The sequence below is a fragment of the Trachurus japonicus genome, chromosome 12 (genome assembly GCF_045865225.1).
Source record: "Trachurus japonicus isolate A0001 chromosome 12, Traja_1.0".
NCBI lineage: Eukaryota > Metazoa > Chordata > Actinopteri > Carangiformes > Carangidae > Trachurus > Trachurus japonicus.
In genome coordinates this window covers 26,168,294-26,193,253 of record NC_140918.1, presented here as the reverse complement: position 1 = coordinate 26,193,253, position 24,960 = coordinate 26,168,294, and the positions used below count along the sequence as shown (strand labels likewise).

The 24,960-nt window shown below is 41.0% G+C and overlaps 1 protein-coding gene across 6 annotated transcripts in view; it reads right to left on the bottom strand.

The window, feature by feature from the left end:
• cacna1bb (calcium channel, voltage-dependent, N type, alpha 1B subunit, b) overlaps window positions 1-24,960 on the bottom strand; it is a 176,879-nt gene that overhangs the window by 5,941 nt on the left and 145,978 nt on the right. For 3 of the 6 annotated variants that reach the window (XM_085793986.1, XM_085793981.1, XM_085793985.1), the window contains 14 exons: window positions 23,865-23,981; window positions 23,024-23,089; window positions 20,776-20,867; window positions 20,519-20,669; window positions 19,611-19,738; window positions 16,766-16,862; window positions 12,156-12,261; window positions 11,923-12,030; window positions 11,213-11,322; window positions 9,913-10,085; window positions 7,402-7,531; window positions 7,181-7,291; window positions 4,782-4,820; window positions 2,258-2,519 (listed from right to left, as the gene is read on the bottom strand). In XM_085793986.1, the coding sequence (XP_085650112.1) occupies window positions 2,258-2,519; window positions 4,782-4,820; window positions 7,181-7,291; window positions 7,402-7,531; window positions 9,913-10,085; window positions 11,213-11,322; window positions 11,923-12,030; window positions 12,156-12,261; window positions 16,766-16,862; window positions 19,611-19,738; window positions 20,519-20,669; window positions 20,776-20,867; window positions 23,024-23,089; window positions 23,865-23,981 (1,690 nt within the window). Of the gene's footprint in view, window positions 1-2,257; window positions 2,520-4,781; window positions 4,821-7,180; window positions 7,292-7,401; window positions 7,532-9,912; window positions 10,086-11,212; window positions 11,323-11,922; window positions 12,031-12,155; window positions 12,262-16,765; window positions 16,863-18,371; window positions 18,469-19,610; window positions 19,739-20,518; window positions 20,670-20,775; window positions 20,868-23,023; window positions 23,090-23,864; window positions 23,982-24,960 lie in introns of all 6 variants that reach the window. The other 3 variants (XM_085793982.1, XM_085793984.1, XM_085793983.1) reach the window with 3 other exon arrangements.

The following is a 24,960-nucleotide window of genomic DNA, read 5'->3' as shown; positions in this document are numbered from 1 at the left end:
CGTCCTTTGCTGTTTACACTCTATTACAATACTATCAGTGCAGCGCAGGAGGATGGTGATATCCATTTCTAAGCAGATGACACAGTCTTGTGTGCACTTGGCTCCTCTTCAACTCAAACTGCTTCAAGATTACAATCTGCCTTTAATGTTATTCAGGCATCTCTGCATAATCTCAGGCCTGTACTGAACGCCAACGTAACAAAATGTGTTTTTCTCTCAATAAACCAACGCACCATTCCAGTCACCGTCTCCCGGCCATCCGCACTAAACGGTTCAGAATGTGCAAGTTCGCTGTCTTATAAATATCTGAGGATTTAGGCTGACAGCTGAGCACCTGGCACTGGTGCTAGAAATAAAACACAAATACAACTGGATTTTATACTAGAGTAAAGCATGATTTGTCAAGAGGACAGGGACATGTTGCTATGGGACTGTGTGTCTATGTCTGTTCTTCAGTGTAGGAGTATTCTTGTTTCACCTTAAAACAACTTGATGCATCTCACTGAGATAAATGTCAGCCTCATTTACAAAAGAGCAAATGGAAACTTTGCTGTTATTGAGTGAATAGGTGAGCTGGGCCTGATTAGAAACAAGAGGACAACTACATCATATTATTTTTTATTGATAAAAGCTCTCTTGCTGCCCCAGTACATCACTTTTATGATTGTCTTTGATGCTGCATATGCTTTTGTTATGACTGACTCTGGTCTTAGTATGTGAGCTTTTGTTCTTCTGAGTGTGTTTGTCCTTTTCTTTTGTCTGGATTTTCAACTACTGTACCTCTCTTGAAAAAGTTGTTTTCATCTCATTGATATGACCTGATTAAAACGTATAATGATGGGCACTAAGGTAACACAGCCGGGCATTTGGTGGTCTAGTGTTTAAATGCTTATCAAATAAATGTCTATGGTTTGATTCACGGCCATACGTAGATGACTGCATGTCGTGCCTCCTCCTCTTGTACAGTTCTCAAAGGCCAGTGATGTCATGTGCAAGAACAAATGATCTGACTGAGTATGAAACACCAGAAGGTCATTTTATTTCTATGGATTTTAACTGCGGACTTTGAGATGACCTCTAAGTTCAGCTCCAGTGTGAGACGTGACCTCATTGATGGCAAACGGCCAATAGCGGCTGCCCCACCCTGCTTGTGTGTCAGAAGCCCTGCAAAAAGGGACTTCAGATGTACTGTACAAAATGTGTGTGCCTCCTGTGTGTAGAGCAGAGAACCATACTGTACATAAAACTTGTATTTTTGACTCTCATTGTAAGTTTGTGAGCGGCTCAGAGATCCCGGCACTTACTCAGTCTTGAGTGTATAAATGTGACTATGGAGGTCAGAGGGAACAGAGGGAACAGCCGATAAAGAAAAGGAAAAATCCCCAGCAAAGCAGATTTTCCTCAGAGCTCACGACTCCCTCTCTCTGCTAATCAGCCTGACAAGTAAAATCCCCGGCTGTGTGCAGCAGAAACCCCCTCACCTTCCGTACATAACCTGATCATGGAACTTTAATCCTATAAAGAATGTCTGCAGCTTTGTTAAGACATCCGAGTGATCTGCGGGGAAAGCCTGGCCTGCTATCTCTGCCTCATGCAAGGGATGCCAACTTCCTATGAACATTTCCTCCCTGTTTTATAAGAACTAATATGAATTAAAATTGATGTGTTATGTAATTTAATTCCTGTAACAAGCTAAAACATGCTACTGAACATGAATAGACATTTGTAAGCTCTTTGTCCATGAGCTCTTTTATACTTAATGTTGCAGGTCAGAGCTGGAGAATGTAACAAATCAACAAAGTGAGACTGTTAAATGAACTGTGTCTACAAGTGATACAGTAATTACAGGATAATGATGCATTCTATTTCCTTCACGCTTCATGATTACCTGACTCGGAGTGGTTGGAAACAGGACCACAGGCACGAAACAACAAACAAACAATAATTCCAACACAAGGTCTAGCTCAGTGGATGGAGTTAGCAAAGCAGTCATGGAAAAACCAGTTACCATTTACAACTGCCATGTGTAGCTGTCAACGATGACCCAACAAACATTAAAGTCTAGTTTTTATCTTACTTATATTTTATAAAAGCTGATTATACTACTGTATAAAAAACTGTATACACCAATTTTTCATTTAAATAAATAAGGGGCTATATATTTTCATGCAGTGTTTACTGTTTATGTCACCCTGAACATGACCCATGATGCACTTCAGGTTTTGCATGTACTGTACTGTGTGTGTTTTTGTCTCACCGACAGTGCTGGACGGTTGCACTGATGCAGCTCTATCTAGAGACTTCTGCTTCTTGTCTTTGTCCTTGTCCCTGCGTCGATGGCAGCGGTGGTGGTGGTGGTGGTGGTGGGCTCGGTCCTGGCCCTGGACCTGCCCCGGTCCTGTTGAGGACTGGGCCAAGCCAGGCCGCTCCAGGTCGTACTCCCTCAGCCCGACCTCCTGGTAGAACTGCGGCGTCAGCGAGGACGCCGAGCGTCTGATGGGACTGAGGTCGACGATCGGCTGCGAGGGGAGAAGAGACGTGGAGAGGCGTGATGAGAGAGCGGAGCAGAGGAGCGGCTGTGGTGGTTTTACCCAAAGCCCTTGAACTGGATCACCAAAATATCCACGACACACAAATGACACAACCGGTGGATGGCAACCTTTAGTCTAAAGACCGACGTTCAGCCCGTTCTTCTCCAGGCAGAGATGTTGGAAATGTTTGAGAAGAATGAACACAAATCTGTGACAAAGTTGAATACTTACGTTTCAGGAACTTACACAGTTTGTAAGCCAGCAGGCGTCTCTGCTCGTGAGCAAAGAAGAGGAGGGGTGTTGTCATTGGCCTCTATGAAGCTTTTTGCAATATGCTGCTTCTGTCCTCAGACAGAAGTGTAATCCCTCTGTAAATAGCTAATACTTGCAAAACATCACATTGTGTTTTACTTAAAGGAATATGTCACTGCAGAAATATGTTTAAGTATCAAACCCATGTTGGATGAAATGTGGCTCAGAAACGTCTATAGGCCTGATTCATGTTGCTGTCAGAGGGAATGTGGAAATACAAACTCAGCAGATGGATGTATAGATTATATAAATGAGACTGTTGTCTTTAGCATGACTTGATTTGTTTTGCCTGTGTTCCAGATAAGTTAAGTTTAAAGTGAATGGGACACATAAGATAATAATTTAAGGGGGGCTATCTGTAAGTTTTGCAGTTGAGACATAGCCATCTTAAACATCAACAGCACATTAACTATCAGTAACAGGTGTTATTCGTTCTACCTGATCAATGTACATACAATATTTGTTGGACTCCACCAAGTCCTGAGGAAATATTTGGCCCTATAGCTGCTACAGTAAATCCTCCACTACTGTGTGTGTGTCACTACTAATATAACTCAGCAAGTTTTTCATGAAACATGATGTGTGTGGGCCGTGAGATCAAAACAATACAGCTGTGTAAAGCCGGAGGGCGTGAGTCAGTTGACACCTTTTATATATAAAAAGTCTAAAAATGATTCCAGCAGCTTTAGTATCAAACAGTGGCACATTCCTTAAATGTTTCATATTAACTCTTTTTCCTCAACGGATTAATACTTTTACTTATTTTTTGAGGACATTGACATTCACCCTGCCTGATTCTTATCTTACTGACCAGTACAGCTACCAGGCCACAAACTGGTGTGATAGGGACCTGGGACAGCAGCTAATACAGCACCCCACCTGCTGGTTACTCTGTAAACCAGCTATAACGTTTCTGGATATGTTATTTGTCTTGATTCATAACAGGTACTGTACAGGCACAGGTCCAAAGCTTAGGGGTCTCTAGTGCTAAAAATGCATTTAGTCATTGTGAGTATCTTAATACTAAATAATCTAAATGTTCCTCACTTCCTATTTTGTAAGCAGATTTGGGTGTCTGTGCTGTCCATTTTGTTCCTACCTCACAGTCTAGCCTGTAGCTACAGTCAAAGAACAATATCACAACACTGCAAAAAAAAAAAAATTAATATTACTAAGTAATTTTTATCTTGTACACAGTCTTAAAATCTTAAAATCTGGCATTAATTGCAATGAATAAATCCCCTCTTTCCTTCATGTGACTGAAAGAGACATGAAGTAAAGGGGGTAAAAGATTCAAGAGATAAATCCCTTGTTTGAATTGCTTTAGTGTTTGTTGCATAAAATAAGATTTTAAGACTGAAAATCAAATGACAAATAAGGCAGGGCGGGTTTTTAGTGGTGTAACCAAAAGAAAAGAGTTACTTCAAAGCAGGAAAGTAGCAGTACTGTCCTTGCCTTGTTTCAGAATCACACACCTACTCACAAAATAACTACACACTACTACACTACTACATTACTACATAACAACACACACATACGCACGACCACATTGTACCAAAGTGTAGAATTGTACTGCTGTAGTTAATGGCTGAAAAGCAGGACAGAGTGCTCGACAAACCCCCGCACTGAGATAGTTTTCTAGGGGTGTGAGTATGATTTGTATAGGGTGTAAATTTGTGTGTTGCATGTAATGTGTCCATCAGCAATTGCATGGGATGAGCAGTGTGTAGTGCATGTGTAGGAGGGTCACTTTGTCCATGGTGGTGGGAGGGTGTGAACCCTGCACTGAGATGAGAGGAGCACATGGAGGCAAACATAGACATGAGAGGAGAAGAAGAAAGAAGAAAGAAGAAGAAGCGGGAGAGGACAAGAGGAGGAGCCAAGAGAAGTAAAGAGGAAAAGAAAAAAGAGAAAGGTGGCACAACAGGTGGTACATACTGCCAGGTGGGTCCCAGGGGCGTGGCGAGGGTGGCTCCGCTATCAGACAGCACACACAAGAGGGAGGTGGGCAAAACATTAGCAGTGGGCATTGAAATAGGAGAAAGGGATGACAGGAGAGGAGGAAAAGACTCCAGAGGGATAATTCTGGTGTTATTCTAACTTTGTCCTTTCACCAACCAAATCTCATGAAAACACCAAAACCAACTGATCAGGTATCATCTGCCTCCCTTTAGTTCTGTCATTATCCAAAACCCTTTAAAACACATTCACCTTCCTGCTGTTGGATACACTCACTGAAACACCACATGTTCATTCATCTGCTCTGAAAATAATCTCCTAAAAATGCACCATTTACCTCTAAGCAGCATCTTGTACCCCTGAGCCTTTTTTATACATCATGAAACTATAAATCCTGCTCTATTTTAAAAATAATTACTTGGCTGCGTGCTGCAGACAGGGCAGAGAAGTAAGTGAGGGAGCAGCACCGTTTAGTTTTTGGTCTATTCATGGGATTTTTGGCACTAACAAAAATATGGAATAACGCCAGATGCATCCTTTCAAAGAAAGAGAGAGGGAGAGATCCAAATGCAACGTAAACATACAAAGACAGAAGGAAAGCACGTGTTCAGTGTTGTGGGACAGAGCAGGGTGACAGAGAGAGACATACAAAGACACAGAGGCAGATAAACAGTGAAGCTAAACAGACAAGATCACAGAGGTGCTACAATCCAGGAGACACAGGAGTGATGGACAGAAAAATCATCTGACATGATATCCATATGCAGCAGAGAAGAGCAGCAACTGTAAAAAGTGAACATCTCTTAAGGTGAATGACAAGTGAAATTCAGAAAAACAAAAGGATTATTGAAGTCATGCAAACTCTGGTGTTAGATTAGACTCTAATGTACTGGAAGAAGATTGTATGAAATGTAAAGATGGATGATATTATGACGTTTTATTGTATTGTTTTGCTACAAAAACCAAATGTACTTCCCCATACAACTTACAATAATTCCCAGAATATTGTATTTGCATGATGAGGTTAGTTCAAAAAAGAGCAGAACTTCACAAATAATTTCATCAGTTTATATTTTCATGAAAAAAGGGCTGTCTGTCTGAACTGCGCAATTAAAATATCAGGAGCTGTGGGTGTAACAGACTGGATGCAGTGCGAAACAGCAGCTTAGAGTTCAAATCCACAGCAGCTCTAAATTTGCTCTATCTCCTCTGTTTAGTCTTCACAAAAATAGCAATTTTACCCTCAGGGAGAATTTTGTACAAAATCTATTTCTTGTCACGTTGCCTCCCAGCACCAACTCCATAGTTAACACAGACATCAATCTTCTCATGTTTGTCACAGAAAGACTGGAAATAAGCAAATTACTGTACACACAATGTTGTACTATTCCTTTAAAAGAACAATCACAGCTGTTAGTAAATTTCATTTTGAGTTTGTTCCTCTAGCACATCTGATGCTGTTCTCATCAGCTTCATCAATTATTCAATTAAATACCATTTGTCATAACCTAAAGCAGACACAGGCAGAAATTCAGGTTTCTGATAATGAAGGTGGTAATAATCAACCAAGACATATGTGAGGTTTTGTAGAAACAGCAGTCACTTTAAAGGCAGTTCTAAATAATTACTGTATATGGCTAATGTAATGTAACGTAATGCATAATTCAGTTAATAATCAGACATTTCTAAATCGATCACTGGCTACTGATCGTCCATGTTGCTGCTGTGTCCATCTCTAGCCTGGATCTTGAATTTCCTCCTCAGTAAAGATGACAAACAGATTAGAGAGGTCAGTGTCATCTGGATGAACTGATGCAGACTGACAGAGAGCAACTCTGCCTCAGTTAGCTCACGGCTGCTCTCCCTAACTGGCTACCTCTCAGTCTCCCATCAGCCACTTTCCGCCCTTTTCTCTGTCTCCCACCTCAGCTCTTTGTTTGAATACTTCATCAAGGAAAAATCACAGGTATCCACAGCGTCCGGATTCTCTAAACCTGTGACTATCACAAGGATGCGACTCAAAGAAAACAACTGTGAATGAAACAAGGATCTTTGGTAACACTTTACTTGAAGGTATCGTCATAAGAGTGACATGACACTGTCATTAGACTGGCATGACACAGTCATGAACGTGTCATAAACATTATGTCAATGTCACAACGTTGTCATTAAGTGTCATTCGGTTTTTGTAGGGTTAGGTTTAGGGTTAGGGTTAACCGAATGACACATGTTTATGACACGTTCATGACTGTGTCATGTCAGTCTTATGACACTGTCATGTCACTCTTATGACGACACCTTCAAGTATAGTGTTACCGGATCTTTTATCTGTGAGCTGTAAAAAACAAAAGAGGCATGATGAGCACTCAGGAGCTTACGTAGTACTCAGCATTGAGTCTGGGCAGAGAAGCTGCTCTGAAGTGTCCTTCCAGGCTGGGATATCCCTCTGTGTCGGAGATGTTCTCCACCTGTTTCAGCTCCACCACCTCCTGAAAGAAAAGTGGAGGCAACAAAGATGACACTTTCACCAATTTTTTTTCCACCAAAAGACTGTAAAATAACAATTAGATGAAGAACTATTCTTGGTGATTTTTTGTACCTGGGGTCTGGTGGAATATGGCACATCCTCTGACTGGCCCCTCTGTAGTTTCCTTCGACCTTTGGGTCTCTGAGCTGTCTGAGAAACATCTCCAGACTGGGAGTGTTTTATTGCACTCCTCTGGTTTGATCTGTGAGCAGACATTCAACAGCTCTGACTGGAACATTCCCATTTCACTCTCACTGTAGTCTGGTGCACATACAGTATGTTTTCACAAAATTAAAGACTGTGCTGAGGTCTAATAACACTGGAAGTTTTTTCTTTATCGTAACACTCAAAATGCCTGTGTAAATGAATTCTTTCAGAAGTCAAACAATTGAGAGGTGCTTTGTTAACTATGATTTTTCTTAAAGCAGAAGTAAGCGATATATTTGTGTTAATATAAGTCTTAAATAGTTATATCTTCCAACAGCAATCACTTACATAGAGTGTTTGGACCGAAACACGGGTCTGTCAGTCACTCTGCTCTGCTCTGAGCCGAGGAGAAAACTTTTCTCGTATCCTACAGTTTTTATCCAATGAGGAGAGAGAACGGCATGCAGGGCTGTGTGTGCAGCCAAGGGATGCGCGTGAATGTGGTGACGTAGGGACGAGGACTGTTATGGTGCATTCAAGGCAGCCCGTAACTTGTGTTTTTCCGACCTGTGAAGTCATACCAGTTCGATCTGGTACGAGTTCACGGGTCGGAAGTTACGAGTGGCCGTTATAGTGACTTTCACAGGTAAAGCAGGTCGGAAAAACACGAGTGGGTTGCCTGGAACGCTACAAAATCGTAAGTTGTGACATGAAGCTGTAATTTACGGTTTCAAAAGCCTGCCTGGAACGCAGCATTAGCCAAAACGACCGGATCGCTTACTTCTGCTTTAATTTAACCAGAATTCATGACAAATTAGTACTTCACAAAGCCAAGAAAGTTCAGAACTCTGACTGTCAGTGAGCTCTGAGCTGAAGTCTTTATGAAACTTCCTCTAGCTATAAACTCAGGTAATACCATGAGTTGTAAAAAACAAGTTGAATAGTCCTTTAAGATAAATCAGTTTAAAGGGATAGTTCAACATTTGGAACGGAACGTTACGAGACAGAGTTGTTTTTGAAGTAAATTTATGCAAAACCGCTGATGTACAGTACGTTCCCGCTGAGGGCAGTTTTTCAGCAACGACCTCCCGCACCGGAGGCGACAATGCTAACCTCTTCGCCAAGAGGTTGACAACCACTTGGCGGGTTGGTTAGCACGTCTTTTATGGGTGGAGTGAGTGCACATCCGTTACAATAGCTCTGAGCAGCTTGCAGCTCTGCTCCGCCATTCTAAAAATAGCTTACACCGACAATTAAAGGTAACGAACCTACTCCTAAGACTATAGGGATTATGGCAATGGGCCAATTTGCCAAAATGTTGAACTATCCCGTTAATACAGTGAAACAACGCTGTCTTAGATAAATGAAATCCTCCAATCCAGATGACTTACTGACTGTGGCTGGTGTTTGAATAAAAGAGCTCTGATACCACTGCCATGATGATGACACATGTCCCTGTCTGACACTCAGGCGACAGAGAACATCTCTGCTCACCTACTGTAGCAGACACGTCAAGACTCCAACAACAGCTCAACCTGGATTCAACTCCCCCAGTTGTACTGACAGTACTGACAGTCTGGTACTCAGGCAGTGAACCTGAGTGTGACCCTGGTTTTCAGTAAACATTAACCTGCTCCTGAAGATTATTCCTGCACAACATTAAAATGATCTGCTAATCTCCTGTTTGAATCACTGTTGCTCCCTGTGTCTGCCACCAGACCTCCACAGCTCTACAACCCATTACCACACACTTCTCTAGTCACTTCACCAGCTTCCTGAGCAGCTCACATTCAGGACAGTGATGGGAACTACTGTATATATGTGGCTCGACTCTGCTCTGACCTATGAAGACCCTGCCTCTCTTGGCTGCTGTGCACATGTTTGTCTGTGTGGTGGGGTCCTGGTTATTGGGAACACCTGGACACGGTGGGTGTGACAGTGAAAGTACACACCTTTTCTGATGCCACGAGGAAAGAGAAAGGGGAAAATCTGCTACAATGTCGGGTGACGTGTTGGTAAAAAGGAAAAGAAAACCAGAAACTAGAGCTAGGAGTGTGACACACCAGGATCACTCTCTCACTCACTCATACACTGTCAATTACAGTAAGCGACTGCCACACCTCATAGCATTTCTCTAGATTTATTATCTTCGAATGGAGAGATGATATTTACTTTCAATCTTTGTCACCACAAACTTGAACTAATCATGATCCAGACTTGACAGGTGCTACTGATAAAACCCCTCACTGAAATCAGTTTGTTATGACATGTAGCTCTTGCGCTTATAAAAGCATTTAGAGAATAATTGTTAAATAGAGACGCAAGAACAACAGAGGGGAAGACACTCATGTACAAAATGCACCGTGACGCAATGACGTAATACTGTGGTATCCCTTAGACTGGGGATGTAATATGTTAAATACTGCTTGTACTTACATTGTGTCCCTGTTTATTGAAGTGGTGGCCATGGTGGTGGTGAGCGGGGCCTCTGGTTTAGCGTCTGTTTCAGGCAGAGGTGGGAGGGGCTGTTTGGGGCTGCAGATGGGTGGTTCTGCTTGCTGTAGGTGAGTGAGGGGCAGCACAGGACGGAACAGCGCCCCCAGTTTACTCTGCAGGACAGATCAACAGCAGTCGTCACAAATGGAGCCTTTATATGGACATTGACAAATGGATTTTAGACCCAGCAGAAAGACATTTATAAACAGTGGAGCATCAAATCAGTTTATATGAATTACATGCTCACCCATCTTCTTAAAGGTCAAACATAAAAAAAAACATCTGTCTTGATACTTTTATTTATTCAATCCTACCTTTTATTTCTTATATTTAGCACCACGACTCACTTTGTACAAGACAATAAATGTTAAATCATATTTCAATTTCTCGAGATGGATTCAAATTGTTATATCTTTGCATATAAAGTTAAATTTTCCTCTCATTAACAGGTGTACTTGATCTGTTTTCTCCTTATCATGAAATATACATTTTTTTCAAATCCAACAAAAGAATTAAACATTTTGTCCTTGATTAAAATATTAGTGATGCTGAAAACGGAGTATTTGTGTTAGTTTCAGTTCAGCGCAGGATTTCATTGGGAAGATTATAAAGACAACACAAAACAGAGAGACTGAAACATGTGTCACTTTAAATATCACAGGGTTTAGTTTTGTTTATGGAGCATTAGAAACTCTAAACAATTACATATCTTTTTTTTTTTTTTACATATACAGTATATTTTTCAACATATATATACAGTATATCTTTATTTCAGACTCAGGGTCCATAGCAAGACAAACACAAGAACAGATACACAACACAAACGATAAAAGAGAAAGCTAAAACATAGAAATATGGATTTACATAGTTCATATCAAAAATAGAAATTACTACAAAGTAAAAAAGAGACAACTTTACCATTCCACTCGCACTCAGCCATCGAGTTCTTTTAAGTAAGATTCTTAATGCATCGTTATAAGCAACCTGTAGTTTTTTCATGCTTGCTTTCTTGCAGTTAACTCACAGGTATGCGGTATACATAGTAGGGTAAATTCTTTATATTTTTATTCCTTACTTACGCATCCTGTTCTCTTTGCTACTGTTACAAGTGAATTTCCCACACGTGGGATCAATAAAAAGTCTTATGTCTTAAACATAGGATTATCTCTCTCACTGAGGTTTGTTGGTGTCTAAATGAACACAGAGCTGTTCACACTGACATGTTGTCAACACACTGTACCTGAGTTCCTGCTGTAGGATTCTGCTGCTGGAGCCTCTTGGCACGATTCTGCTTGTAGTAGTCAAAGATCATGAGCGCTGCGTAGACCTTCCCCACCGTCAGCTCATTGTCTACAGGAGGAGAGAGTGGAGGGAGACACAGTTCCTACATCACAACAGTAGATGGTGCCACAGCTCAGAGCAGCTGATGTGAACAGTGTGAGTCTGGCCGGTGAGGGTGTGAACTGCGCTGTGCTGTTAAATCCACATCTTCTCCAGGAAACAGTGAATCTTCCATTACTGGTTATCTAAGAGTAATCAGTCATGTTTCATTTGTTTTTACAGACTAGTGTTGATAATTTGATATCTAGAAAACACACATAATATTACACATCACTACAGCAACATGAAGACAGCCCACTTTTCTCTTATTTGACACAAGCTGAAATGACTTCACAACTCTATTTGACTTTTTGACGCGTTTTTAATAATTAAGACTTTCAAGGCTCAACCACCACTGGTAAAAAATAATTATGGATTTTTCCTCATCTATTATTGAATTCTTTTTTTTTTTTTGAATGATTGTATTTAATATATTATTGATATAAACGAGTATGTGTCTTTTCAAAATGCCAATTATAATTATTTTAATTAGTTCCCAAAATACATCGAATGATAGAAGAATTCAAGTGATCAGCAAAAACTCAACTAAACAGAACATGGCTCACTCACATTTATGTGGCGTCACCAGCAGGTCGACAGTCTTCAGCGACAGGTTGGGCCAGACCCGGCTCAGCTCCCTCTTCAGGTCAGCGTCACACAAATTCTGCGCAAGGACCCCTGGGGACGCACCCACAAACATGTCACATCAAATCTGCACCACAGTGATCCCAGCATTCACATTAACGTCAGAGCTGCTGGTTCGGCTGCGAGGGATTCTGGATTTTGTAGCTTCAGTCTCTCACCAGATGCCAGTTTGATCTCCAGGGCTGTGCGGATCAGGGCCATCAGTGTGGAGGTGAAATGCACTGTGTTGTCATCTGCAATAGGCATGTTCATCCTCACCAAGCGCTGAGAGGAACAGGAGCAAGAGAGGAGGGGCCATGAACCAGGAACTTACAATCAGCTCAGGGAGAAGAGGCTGCATTTAAGATGGAATTATGAGTTCAATCAAATGATAGATAATGGCTTTGAAGTACACCAATTTTGGTTCACAGCCAGGTTAATAAAGCTTTAATAAATATATAATAATAATAATAATAATAATAATAATAATAATAATAATAATAATAATAATAGTAATAATAGTAACAATAATAGTTTTGTATTGAGAATTTTTACAAACAAAATAAATCATCTAGGAAAAAAAGATCCACTGTGAAATGTGTGGACATTAACTAAGGATCATTATAATTACATCAATTATTTGTTCATCATCTGTCTTTTTTTTCTTTTCTTTTTACATCCTTAATTATTTAGTATTCACACATGGCCAACGATGCTCACCATAACAGATAAACTCACATTAAAGAACCTAGAGCCACTGAATGTTTGGCATTCTTGCTTGATCAATGATATAATAATAGATACTATTAATTGTCATTTGCTATCAAAACATTAACTGATTCACCAATCAACTAGTTCAGTGTAGACAAAGACTTCAGCCTCTGTGTCCACAACAGCTCTTCTGCTGCCTGTCTGAGCATCACACAGATGAATGCAGAGCATCTGTCTCTTGCTGCTGCTGTTTCCATGACACTATTACAAATCCACTTAACTTGTGAAAGTTGTGTTTCTCAGCACTGTGAGCTCTGTGAACATGATAAGCTCTTATTGTTACAGTAAACTAGAAGCAGACTCATTTCTTTCAGAAAAGAATCACTCTAAAACACCTGGAGTGAAAAGGACAGGTTGCTTTAAGACACACAGCTGTGGATGGAGACACTACATTATCCACCAAACTGTTACTGCAAAACTGACAGACTTGATCTTAATGCAATATTCATGTTATATTTGTACTGAAAAAGCTGCTGGGCCCTGTGATCATTCCACTCCTCCATATTGCCTGTTATAATATTCCACTGTAGGGAGAGCACACTGTAAAGATAGGAGGAGAAAATCCATGATGCAGAGTTCAACTGAAGCTAATATGAAGCTTGAATGATTCATCTGTAACATTGATGATCAGTAATCATTAAGTAGTGGGAAGGCAGGTTACAGTGACCAGTTATACATACAGGCCTTTTAGCGCACTGCTAAGATCATACATAACCTGAACCTGTCTGTAGTGCATCATTTCTGACCACAATGAAAGAAAAAGGTTTTCTGGAAAAATGAATCTGTGACAGAATAAAGTAGGTCACTGCACAGGAATCAAGAAAACACCTGATTTATTTTTAGAATATTTGCTGTCAGTTAACTGATGAGTCACTGACAATTTTGTGAAATGATTCATCCTTTCATTTATCAAGCAAGAATACACAACATTTGAGCTTCACCAATGTGAATTTGGTGTTTTTTTCTGATTCATATTGAAGTAAACTCAGTTTCTTTGCTCTGGACTGTTGACTAGACAAAACAAGCGGATTAAAAATGTCACACCGTGAGCAGCAATATGACATTTTCATTTTAGTTTCTAGATTAAACGATGAATCTGTTCATTAAAAAAGTTATATCAGTTATTGGCCTTGCGTTGCTGCAGTGTTTTTTAGTAACAGATACCATGAGCAAAGAGGCTCAGTTATCATTAATTCATCACTTCTTTTGCTTTTCCAGTATGGTATGAAACTTAAAAGTGCATCAGAGTTTGACTGTAAAAAGTAGGAACGGATAAATCCATGCCATGCAGAACTACTGAATCAATGCTGCAGCGACGTGACTCATACACAAACGCATGCTTGAATTAGTGCAACACATTCACGTTGAGGCTGGATGGAGGCGCAGACATGTACTGTACCAGAAATAAAACTTTTAAAAAGAAAAAAAAAAAAACAAGAGCTACAGAGAAACATCAGAGACATTTGTGAAAAAAGGGGAAAACTGCAGCTGATGGTTCCCATTTGATTCGAACCAAGTAAAGGCAAAACAGAGAGAGGGGAAAGAGAAAGTGCATTCACTCTGGGATCATAACAACACATAAGAAGAGGCGGAGCAGTGAGAGGAGAGAGACGGGTAGTGAGCGTCTAAAATATCTCTGCATGTAGTAAGAGAGACAAAGAGCAGACACAAGCAGCAACAAACAGACAGACAGGAACAGATCTCTAAAATACACATGCAGAGGACACACTCAAAGAATAAATATGTACACGCACACACAAAGACACACACAGTGCAGGTGGAAGATGGGGAAGAGAGGACAGAAATCCCTCGACATGGTGAAATAAAGATCGTTCAAAGGAGAGAGTGAAGCTTAGCCTGAGGACAGAATTTCAAACAGGAAACTGGAGGGAAGCAGGTAACTCTCAGGTGAAGATGTGTTCGTTAGGAGGGGACGGTAACGAGGAGGGACATCAATGACATGGTGGTGGGAGGGACGAAACAGAAAAAGAAGGGTTGTGGGAAAGATGCTCTCATGTGCACCGCTGCTCTCTCTCTGCCTTTGTTCATGTCTTTCCCTGTCGATTCACAAAAACAGGAGTTATATTTGGAGATGCCACCACGTCAGACCCAGACATTTTTAACTGGGGCGAGGGCAGCGATGTTTTAAACGTGATGCATTTCGACAGCTGTGCACGCACTGGAACCACTCACATTAAGTCTGCATGCTAAGAGGTAAGCAGCTGGCACAGATGCTACCTGAGGATTGTTGCACTGTATATGTTACTCTCATATTTCTGCTCTTGCATATAATCATGAGAGACATGTGCCAGTGTCATTTTCTTTCAAGCTGCTGAATGAGCTGATGAGACGAAGATGAAAATGTCCTTACATGCCTCAGCCTGCAGCACTTACAGATATCTCAGTAAATCGTGATTAGAATCTGAATCCAGAAGTGATCGACAACTAAAGCATTTGATAATTTGTCAAATTTGACACCAAGTTTAGTTTGAAAGCTCATGTTTTTGAGATATTCTGAATCAGCTCCTCAAATGAAATTTTAGCCAGAGTGAGAGTTGCAGTTCATTTCCACATGATGAATCTGTGACAACTCCAACATTCACTCTCCTTTTAGCTCCTCTGGACTCATTTTAGGACTCTACATTTCATGCGTGACTCCATGTGTCAGTCAGATAGTGTTCCTGAGGCAAACCTTAGGGGGAAGAAGAACACAGCCATGCTAGCTGTATTTTGCGTTGCTAGGCACTGTGACGTTTTTGCTAAACGCTAACATCAACAGGCAGTGTAAACATGCTGGTGGTCTCTTACTATGTTAAACATCATAGTTTAGCATGTTAGCATGTTAACATGAATTAGGACACGGAGTGGGCTGAGGCTGATGGGATGTCAGGTCTGACCAAACAACAGAGGTTCTGAAAATATCTGGTCATAAACCAAAGTGTGTGACAAAGTGAAATGTTGACCTGAGGTTGGTGCTTTCACTAAAGCTGTTACAATTCATGCTGAGGGGAACGTTAATGTCTGCACCAAATGTCAACGCAATGCATACAGAAGCTGTTATGACCTCACACTCTGAGCCAAAACTGTCTCTTTGTAGTGATGCTAGATGAAACTTCTTGAGATGACCGGTCAGTAGCGGTCTTCCCTTGGGGGCCGTGACGTCCCCACAAATCACAAAGCAGTTATTTGGCCAGTCATCCATTGGATAGCATCTTCAAATGGATTTTCTCGATCTTACAGATGTCTGCAGTCAGCTCAGAATAATCAAACAAGTGCCTGAGGTGAGAGCACATTTTAAATCTTCTCTGCTCTTCTTCTTCTTAGCTGGATGTATGTTAAATCCACTGTAAGAGCCAGAGAAGAACAATGTGGCTGTGGAAAGACTGGTTTACCTCCTAGCAAATATATACTGCATCACCTCAGACAGACTGACAACATGTGTGAGATGCAACTCGGAGGCTCTGGGTGTCAGTTTATCTTAACCCTAAGGTTTGCATTGGGAAAGCTATCACACAGGAATGCACACTTCAACTCCTGCAAAATAATCCCTGGTGCTTTAGCTGCTAGCAGCTCCTCTAGGTGTTGAGGAGAGCATTAAGATTGTCATAAAGTTTACTTTCTGTTTGTCTGACATAACAGCTGACCTCTTTCAAGGCCATTTACTGCAGCTGTAACTACCTAACACACGTAACAGCCCTTTTTCTTTCAGTTTGCTTTGCAACAGCAGCCGGAGCTGTTGTTTCTACAACCAACACCTTCTATTTTCTCACCAAGATGACATTGTGGAGTCAAATATTATGGCTTTGCTCTGCTCTCTGATCTATTTTCATTTATTAGTGTTATAGCCCTACCACAGACAGAACAGGAAAAGACCATAGAGCTTCACAGATAAAACAGACAGAACGACACAGCGGCAGACAAGAAGATACTGACTGCAACACACTGACAGAAGCCTGGAGATGTTTGACAGGTGGAAGTGGGGAACCAGCAGTAAGGGAGGAGGAAGGAGTGATTCTACCTTATAGGCGATTCGGGGCGGACATTTCTTTCCCAAACCTAGTGGAGGGGACATGTCGCGAAGCATCTTGTACATATCGCGGTAACTCATGCGTCCGCTTCCCAGGGGAAAGGCAGTGGGAGGCCATGGAAGGAGGGATGAAGATTTTCCGGATGAGGAGGTAAAGGGATTAAAAGGAGTAGGGGGGAAATGGCATTGGAACAAAAAGTGGTAAAACCCAAGAGAGAGAATGGGAGAGAAAAAAGAGGGAGACACAGAAATCCTTGTTAATAAGATTTCCAGGATATGATGATCTGGAATGCCATCCTAGCCGGATTCACAGACTCAGGAATGGTTTCCAAAAGGAAGAAGAAGGAGAGGATGCTCCAGAGGATTCCCTGCACAGAGGTGCTGGATGGAGGGATCCCGGTGGAAGATATGCACTTGGGAATGAGAGTGCATTTTACAGTATTCTAAAGGAATATGACACCAAAAAAAAAAAAGATCCTTTGAAAATCAAACACTCACCACCCACCAAAGATGGCTCTAAGAAGATAGCAGCATGTTAATATTATTCTCTTTCTCCCTCACCAACAGCACTAGGCTGTGCAGTGATTTTGCTGTACTGTGATGTAACTGAATATAACAAGTAAAACAACAGAGACTATTCTGAATGTCACAAACAGTAAAACGAGTCTAATAGACCCAGTAATGAAACCTCAAGAACTCATTTGGTCTACACGCCTATAGCAACATTCAATAAAAAATAATGGGGCACCATCTGTGTTACTTTTTTCTCTCTTCACCATCAGAGGACATGAAGTAGAGGCAGTAGAAAGTTAAAGGTACCTGGACTTGAAAATTCTTTAGTGGGTCTGTTTTATTCTTTGGTCTTTAACTTGCAAGACAACATCAAAATGAATAAAGATCACAGATGAGCAGAAATCTAGACTCTGACTTCTTCAGTTGAACAATGTGGTAAAAGATCACAACAGCTTCCCCCAGTGTCTGTCTTACTGTCCTAGTGTCTGAATGTTTTTCAAACGTTAGGTTTTTTTTTGTGTGTGTTTTTTTTCTCTTACACTTCCACCGGGGATAAATGCATTTTTCTGCACGACTAGTTTGAGAAGTCTCTATGGATGTTTTCATGTTCTTTTCATTCTCCTCTTTTTTTGCCACAACAAACAAACAAGCTACAAACTTTTCAGAGCCACCTTCGGAGGGGTTCGGTACGTCACACTTAAACAACAGACTGAGAACATTTTGGTGGAATATCCCTTTGAGATTCCCTCTGTTTCTGCATGCTAAGAGACGTCAGCAGTAACCACAGTGGAAACAAAGCACACAATGCTCTCCCCTCACTACCCACTCCTCTGTCACTCCTGTGTTTAGAGGCAGGAAAATGTTCGACATCGCATACGATGCCATTTGTTTGAGCCTGACTTGTGGCATTGTTTCCTGCGCTCGCCGTGGTTATCTGCCAGCTGGTTAGTGGAGGATCGATGCGTGTTTATATGCGTAAGTGTTCGGGTCATTCTCTGGCACGGCAGGGAATGAGAACAGACATTCACAGTCTGAAACCATCACAGTCCCTTTGAAAACAAAAGGACTGTGTGGGAGTGCAAACCTTATAAGCCACCCTGTTAGGGCACTTCTTCCCCAGGCCCAGAGGAGGAGAGATAAAACGCAACAATTTGTACATATCCTGATAGCATATCCTCCCGCTGAAAGAGACGACACATGTTCAAGAGGTTAGGTCACAGGATATTTCATTACATCTGTTTATAATGGTCTGTAATAAATGAGAGGGCATCAACAGGCAGGGACAGATCAAAAAAGAGCAGCATGAAGAATACAATACACCTTAGTTTCAACTTTTACTTCCTGACTGGGAGAATGTGCTGGAACATTAAGATCTTTTCTTCTTCTTCTTCTTTTTATTTTATTTTTAGTTTTTTACATTTTATCTCTTCTAGAATAAATGTTCTGCATGTTTTGTTTTTATAATTTCTCAAAGTGAAAGTCTAAATGCAGTTTAAAAGCTCCCTCCACTTTTTTTAGCCTCAAGGTATTCTCATTATCTAAAATATAGGATGCCTGTTACTGTCTTAAAAGTCCAGGTTAAACCACCTGCTCCTGAGCTTTAAATACACTCCTCTCTGCAATCCGACATAATGATGAGTTATAGCACTTGGAAATATGCTGAATGTTACTGTAGACACCTCTGAGAGCAGCTCATTTATATTCAAGAGTATAAATAATAATTCCTCCCCCATTATGTCTGTTAGGTGATGGCAATTTCACATCTCACACCTCTCCTGGAGTCCTGACTCACTGACAAGGCTCCTACGAAGCCTTCGTTAAAACTTAATGAGCCTTACATAATCTGGGACAGATTACGCCTCACACCGTCTCACTCAAAACTTGCATTGTGCTTTAGTGGAGTTAAACAGTGTGGGTGTAAGGGGCAGAGGGGCGTTGACATAAACCTGTATTCCCTTGTTGGAGGCATAGACATGGTTTCTCTTCACACCGCTGTGACAGACTGAGGAGCTTTGGAGCTTATAGCAGAGAGGAGGGCTGAGTGGACGCCGAGCGGAACGCTGGATTTACATGCATCAGTCCGGCCGACAGGGGGCTCATCACCAGCCTCAGCCGGCGCTCCGGGTTCAGGCTTAATGTCATTCACCCCGCACTCCTAAAACGGGATTTTTCCACTTCCACGTCACAGAGTCACCCTGCTGGAACTCGGAAGCCACTCAAAGATTTTCGTAGTTCCTTACACTCCCTCTCTCTTAAAATCACCCTCCCCTCTCCTGTTTAACACGATCATATCAATCAGAGGTCATGTGGCGGCAGCACCTACCAGGCAGCAGGGTCGTACTCCGCCCACACACGGATGAATTCATCAAGGTGGTGAGGCCCCAGAATGGAGGCGTCTCTGGTCAGGTACTCAAAGTTGTCCATTATGACAGCGACAAAGAGGTTCAGCATCTGGTGAGTCAAAACACAAGCGTGTAAAATAAATCAGTAATACACAGCAATATATGTTTGCACATTAAATAACACCAAAAAGTATTATCGGAACCGAAACAATGATTGAAGAAAAAAGATTGACAGTGGTATGCTATTTAAAGGAACATATTGATGAGTTTGTATTTTAACTTTTTTTTGTCTGAATTGGTTCATTTCCTACATTTAATACATAGATATTTTTTCAGAACAGAGCAAACTTACAACTCCACTAAGTAGTTACAGTTGTAACTAAAAATTGGAGAGTCAAAAAAAAATCTACATAACACCACTTTGCTATTGTTTGCAATTTTCTTCATCTTGTGAGCAGCCATGAATTTATCTGTCCTCGGTTTACTTTGATTACTGTATTATAAAAATACTTTAATTACATAATAACACAGCAATACCAAATTTAGGTGATCTGATTAAAAATTCTGTTTATAGTGTTAACACTAATGGAAGTTGTCTAAGGATTTTCTCACATTATCAGCAACTAATTTGCATTTTCTTCTCGTTCCTCTCTTTACTTTCTCTAATTGGCAGAATTTTCTGAGTCATCCTCAGTGTATGATGATAATACAGTATTTACTATAAAGTACAAACAGGGTCTCCTCACAGCAGGAAACATTTTGAGTTTATGGGAAAGGAGCTGGGGTTGAAATAAATTTGAACAAGTTTGCTCTCCCTTTAAGAAAAAAGATGAGAATCAGTAACAACGCTGTGAGACTGGACATGAAGCTGCTGTTTCCTCATACTGACCAGGAAGGAGCAGAGGAAGATGAAGGAGACGAAGTAGAAGTAGGCAAAGTCACTTCCACACTCCTTCCCCAGAGTTCCTGAGAGCTTATCGCACGGTCGGTTACTGAGACACGATAACATGATGTCATGCCACGACTCGCCTGTCGCACTCCTGAGAGACACAAACACACACGTACACAAAATGAGTGTAAATCCTGCTCAACAGTGAACATTATCAGCTGTTAGTGGATTAATGGTGACACAAGGAGCAGGATTACCTGAAGAGCAGGGTCAAGGCCTGGAAAAAGGTCTGGAAGTTGTTGTGGTGATTTATGGCCGTGTCCTCGTTCAGCTCAATGTTTCCAAACACCTGAGACATCGGGAGAGAGGGGGTCGTGTTTATGGAAGGAAACTGTGAAGCTGTGATACTCTGCTGTGAGAATAAACAACTGCAGCGTGAAAACTGTTTTTAAAAGCTCTGTAAAGATGAAGAATTTATGTATCTCTTCTCCCTTCAGATTCTCCACATGAGAGAGTTCTGCACATTCTTCACTCATCTCTAATTTGAAGTGAGCAAGATTCAGTAGGGAAGATGTGAAGCTACAGACGTACTTCCTGGGCTTCAGTCAGGACTTTGTAACTTTTTAATTAGTATCTGATGACTGTCATTGACTGGTTTTGTGATCGGCTTCCTAATCAAGAAGATTATCAGTAGTTTGTCATTTATTTAAACTCTACAGTTCTTCTTGGAATATGATTGTTGATTGATTTTGGCCTAACTATCTAATGTTATAGATGATATTAAACCAATCTTTCGTTGGTTTTAGACCTGGCCAAACTGAATCCAGCTGGTGAGAGGCCCGAGCCTCAACGTGAGTCCCACTGGTGATTCAGCAGGTTCAGAAGGTTCTGGGACTACATGTGGTACAAATCCAGTCCGACCCTGCCTGAGCCCACACACATTCTGTCCAAGACTGACCCGGCCTGTCTGTATATGTATATGTGGGCCTGAGCCCAGTTGGAACTACATGTTTTTTAATAAGTAGCTTTTATAATCAAAGTTTGAAACTACAGCTCTGAGTTGTTTGAATCTCAGAAATCTGTTCAGAGCACAACATGGAGGAGAGACTGTGAGCAGTTTTGCAATTTATAACACTGTGACTTTGTTGGAACTTCATTATGTAATAGTCACAGTGGGCTACGGTTACATTGTCAATACATATTATATTTCTGATTATCACACAATAGTTTCCACCCCAGTCATCAAGCCAACTTCTGTCTGACCTTAGACTGGACCTGGACTGACACAAGATCGTTTCAGTCCAGTCTTGGGCTCAGGCAGGGAATCTAAAGTTTAGCATGTGTCGTATGCAGATGGTTTATGGTGCAGTGGTTAGTGCTGTGGCTTCTGGGTTTAAACCCTACTGTAGGGACTCTGTGTGTTGAGTTTGCATGTTTTCATGTATCTACGCGGGTTTCCACCTGGTACTTTGCCTTCTCCTACAGTCCAACGATGATTAAACTAAACTGGCCATAGATATGAATGTGAGGATGAATGGTTGCTAGTCTCTGTATGCTAGCCCTGTGATAGACTGGTGACTTGTCCAGGTTGTACACCATGCCACTGCCTTACGTCAGACCTGTGACCCTCCAGTATAAACACAAGGAGCAGTATGGATGATGGATGGTGTGTTGCACTATGAGTCCAGTAAAACATCCTAAGGCCATTCTTTAAATATTTATTTAGCCCTGGGCGTGTCCATCCTGCTGACCTATAAACATGGCTGCTGCACCCAGGAGACATGACAACAGTCAGATACTGTACTGTATGTACAGTATGTAGCATTGTGACCCTGTACACAACAGCAACTGGTTACACAAACACCATAATCTTACAGTACATGCACTATGAGGGGAAGAAGGCCATGGCAATCCTTTATATATAGTGCCGTCACTAAATCAAATATCTGTATAATATGATACATACTTGGTTTGCGAAGACTACAATAATAAATCTTTATTAAGATGTGTTGATTCAGCTCTGTGGTAATATAAGAGGTGGATGTGGAGGATACAGCACAAACACACAACAAAAGAGCAAACTAGGATCTTACAAAGGAACTGGATCAACCCGACTGACAAAAACCGTTGTGTTGGATTGATATTGTGCAGTTGTGACTTATACTTTCCTCCTGTTTTATATGCCTCCTGAGGAGAGATGGCCTCACTCTGTGCACGCTGCTTATATTGGAGCCAGAGATTCATCCATCAGTCAGTTAAATACAACTGACAGATATGAGTGAGGTTTTGATCTTCTCATCTAACTTTCAAAGCCCTGACTGCTCGCTACTACTAGATGCTGAGGATTATGTGCCCATACTCATTCTAATAGTCCTGACAGGGGGAACTGGGGGAACCCATTGGTTTTCAGGTTTTACTGAGAAATGCAACATTTCTTGGAGACATCCACTGTAGAGGATTGCATTCAGATTTGCTTTTCGTGCAGATGGTGATTTCCAGACTCACCTGCATTCCGATGATGGCATAGATGAAGAACAGCATGGCGATGAGCAGGCACACATACGGCAGGGCCTGAAAGCAAACATGTAAACACAGCTTAAAGACTCTCAGAATACAAACAGATACACGTCGCCACAAATCTACACACATTCGCTCCTCTGTCTCACACACAAACACATTTACTGTAGCATTGGACATGCACAAAACCCTCTGAGCACTCTTTTGATCTCTCTCTCTCTTTCTCTACACACACACACGCACACAAACACACAACAAGCTGATTCTCCACAGAGGACTATAGCGCTTGTGTAAGATTTTACAGTCGTCTTTAAGAAACAGAGCAGTCAACCTGACCTGCAGGGTCGATTCTTTCAACCATCTATTTTTATCCCTGTGAGGAGGAGGTGAACATTTGTTGTAATTAAATAGCCACCTTTTAACACTCTGTAGCTACTGTCCATTTTCATTGGGCTTAAAAGCTCTCACCACTGACATTAAAGCTGCTACAAATTCCCTCGGCTGCGCCCCAGCGCTCTGCATTTAACTCAACTTGTCCCAGGGGATTTGGAGAGCAAACCGGCACTGTGTGAAAATCCGAACTGCTGTCTGCTGAGAGCTATTTGGTTCGATTTTAACACTAACAGAGGAATTCTGCAGTGTGTCTCGGCCTGCTCTCAAGCTTTCCATCATCTGTATCTATTCTTTACGGAGATACTCTCTCATATCTCTGTAAGACACGTGCCACATACATACAGTTGACCTACTCACTAACATGTTTTATCTACTTATCCAGATGCACACACAGCACACAGTCGGCATGTTAAGGTGCCTGTATGAGTCTCATCACCTTGAAGGACTGAACGAAGGTCCACAGCAGGATGCGGATGGTGTAGCCCTGTCGCAGCAGCTTGATGAGACGAGCGGCTCTGAACAGCCTCAGAAAACTCAGGTTGATCATCTTGTCCTGGGAGAGAAAGCGGCGGCCGTGAGGCGTGGTGTTACACACAGATTAAACATTGTGCCACTTCTGGTAGGATCAGTAGTTCATGCTGGCTAATACATGTAAACTACAAGCTGCTCTGTGACCTTTACTTGATCTAGCAGCCATGGTGGACAATACTCAGCATAAGCTTCCTTTAAATCAAATTAAGTGAGATAATATAAATGAACAAAATCCTGGAATACATCAATTAGTTGCAATAAAACAATTTACCTGCAGCATTACAATCAACATCTACACCATCATGTTCCAAAAAAGATTGGTAGCACATTAATGGATCTGTTCTTTTTTTTTTCTTTCATTTTGTATATAAATTGCTATTTTTCCAATGTACTGAATTTCTGTATTATCATATATTCCTGACTCTGAAGATGACCATTATTATTTTTTTACAAAGGGGAGGTATTTTTATAAGCCTTTTTTTGGCTTCCACCTCTCCTGCACAAAGTTGAAACTTTCATTATTCTCATTGTTTATATCAGATGCATATACTGTAAAATAAAATAAAATAAAATAAAGCCTGTTCTTACAAAATGTAGAACAATTCAACACCTTGATTTTTGATCTGTCTCTCCTCAGTTCACTAAACCCAAGCAACCCAGATGGCAATGACTAGATCCCTTATGTAAAAGTCTTTTGTTTACTCTTTGCTTGAATGATTCATTTGAATTCAACAGGTACCGAAAAAAAACACAGGATAAGATAAAGAAATGTAGTTGAAATCCAGACTTTTTCATACTGATGCATTGATCTCATCTGAGCTCTGAAGTGCAGGGACTCACTATTAAACCACTTAAGTTGAACTTTTTGTTTTTTATTACACTGTATATCATAACATCAAATCTTACATAAGTAAAATTGTTCTATATGATATTATATATATATATATATATATATATATATATATATATATATATATATATATGATGTGATAATCGACATT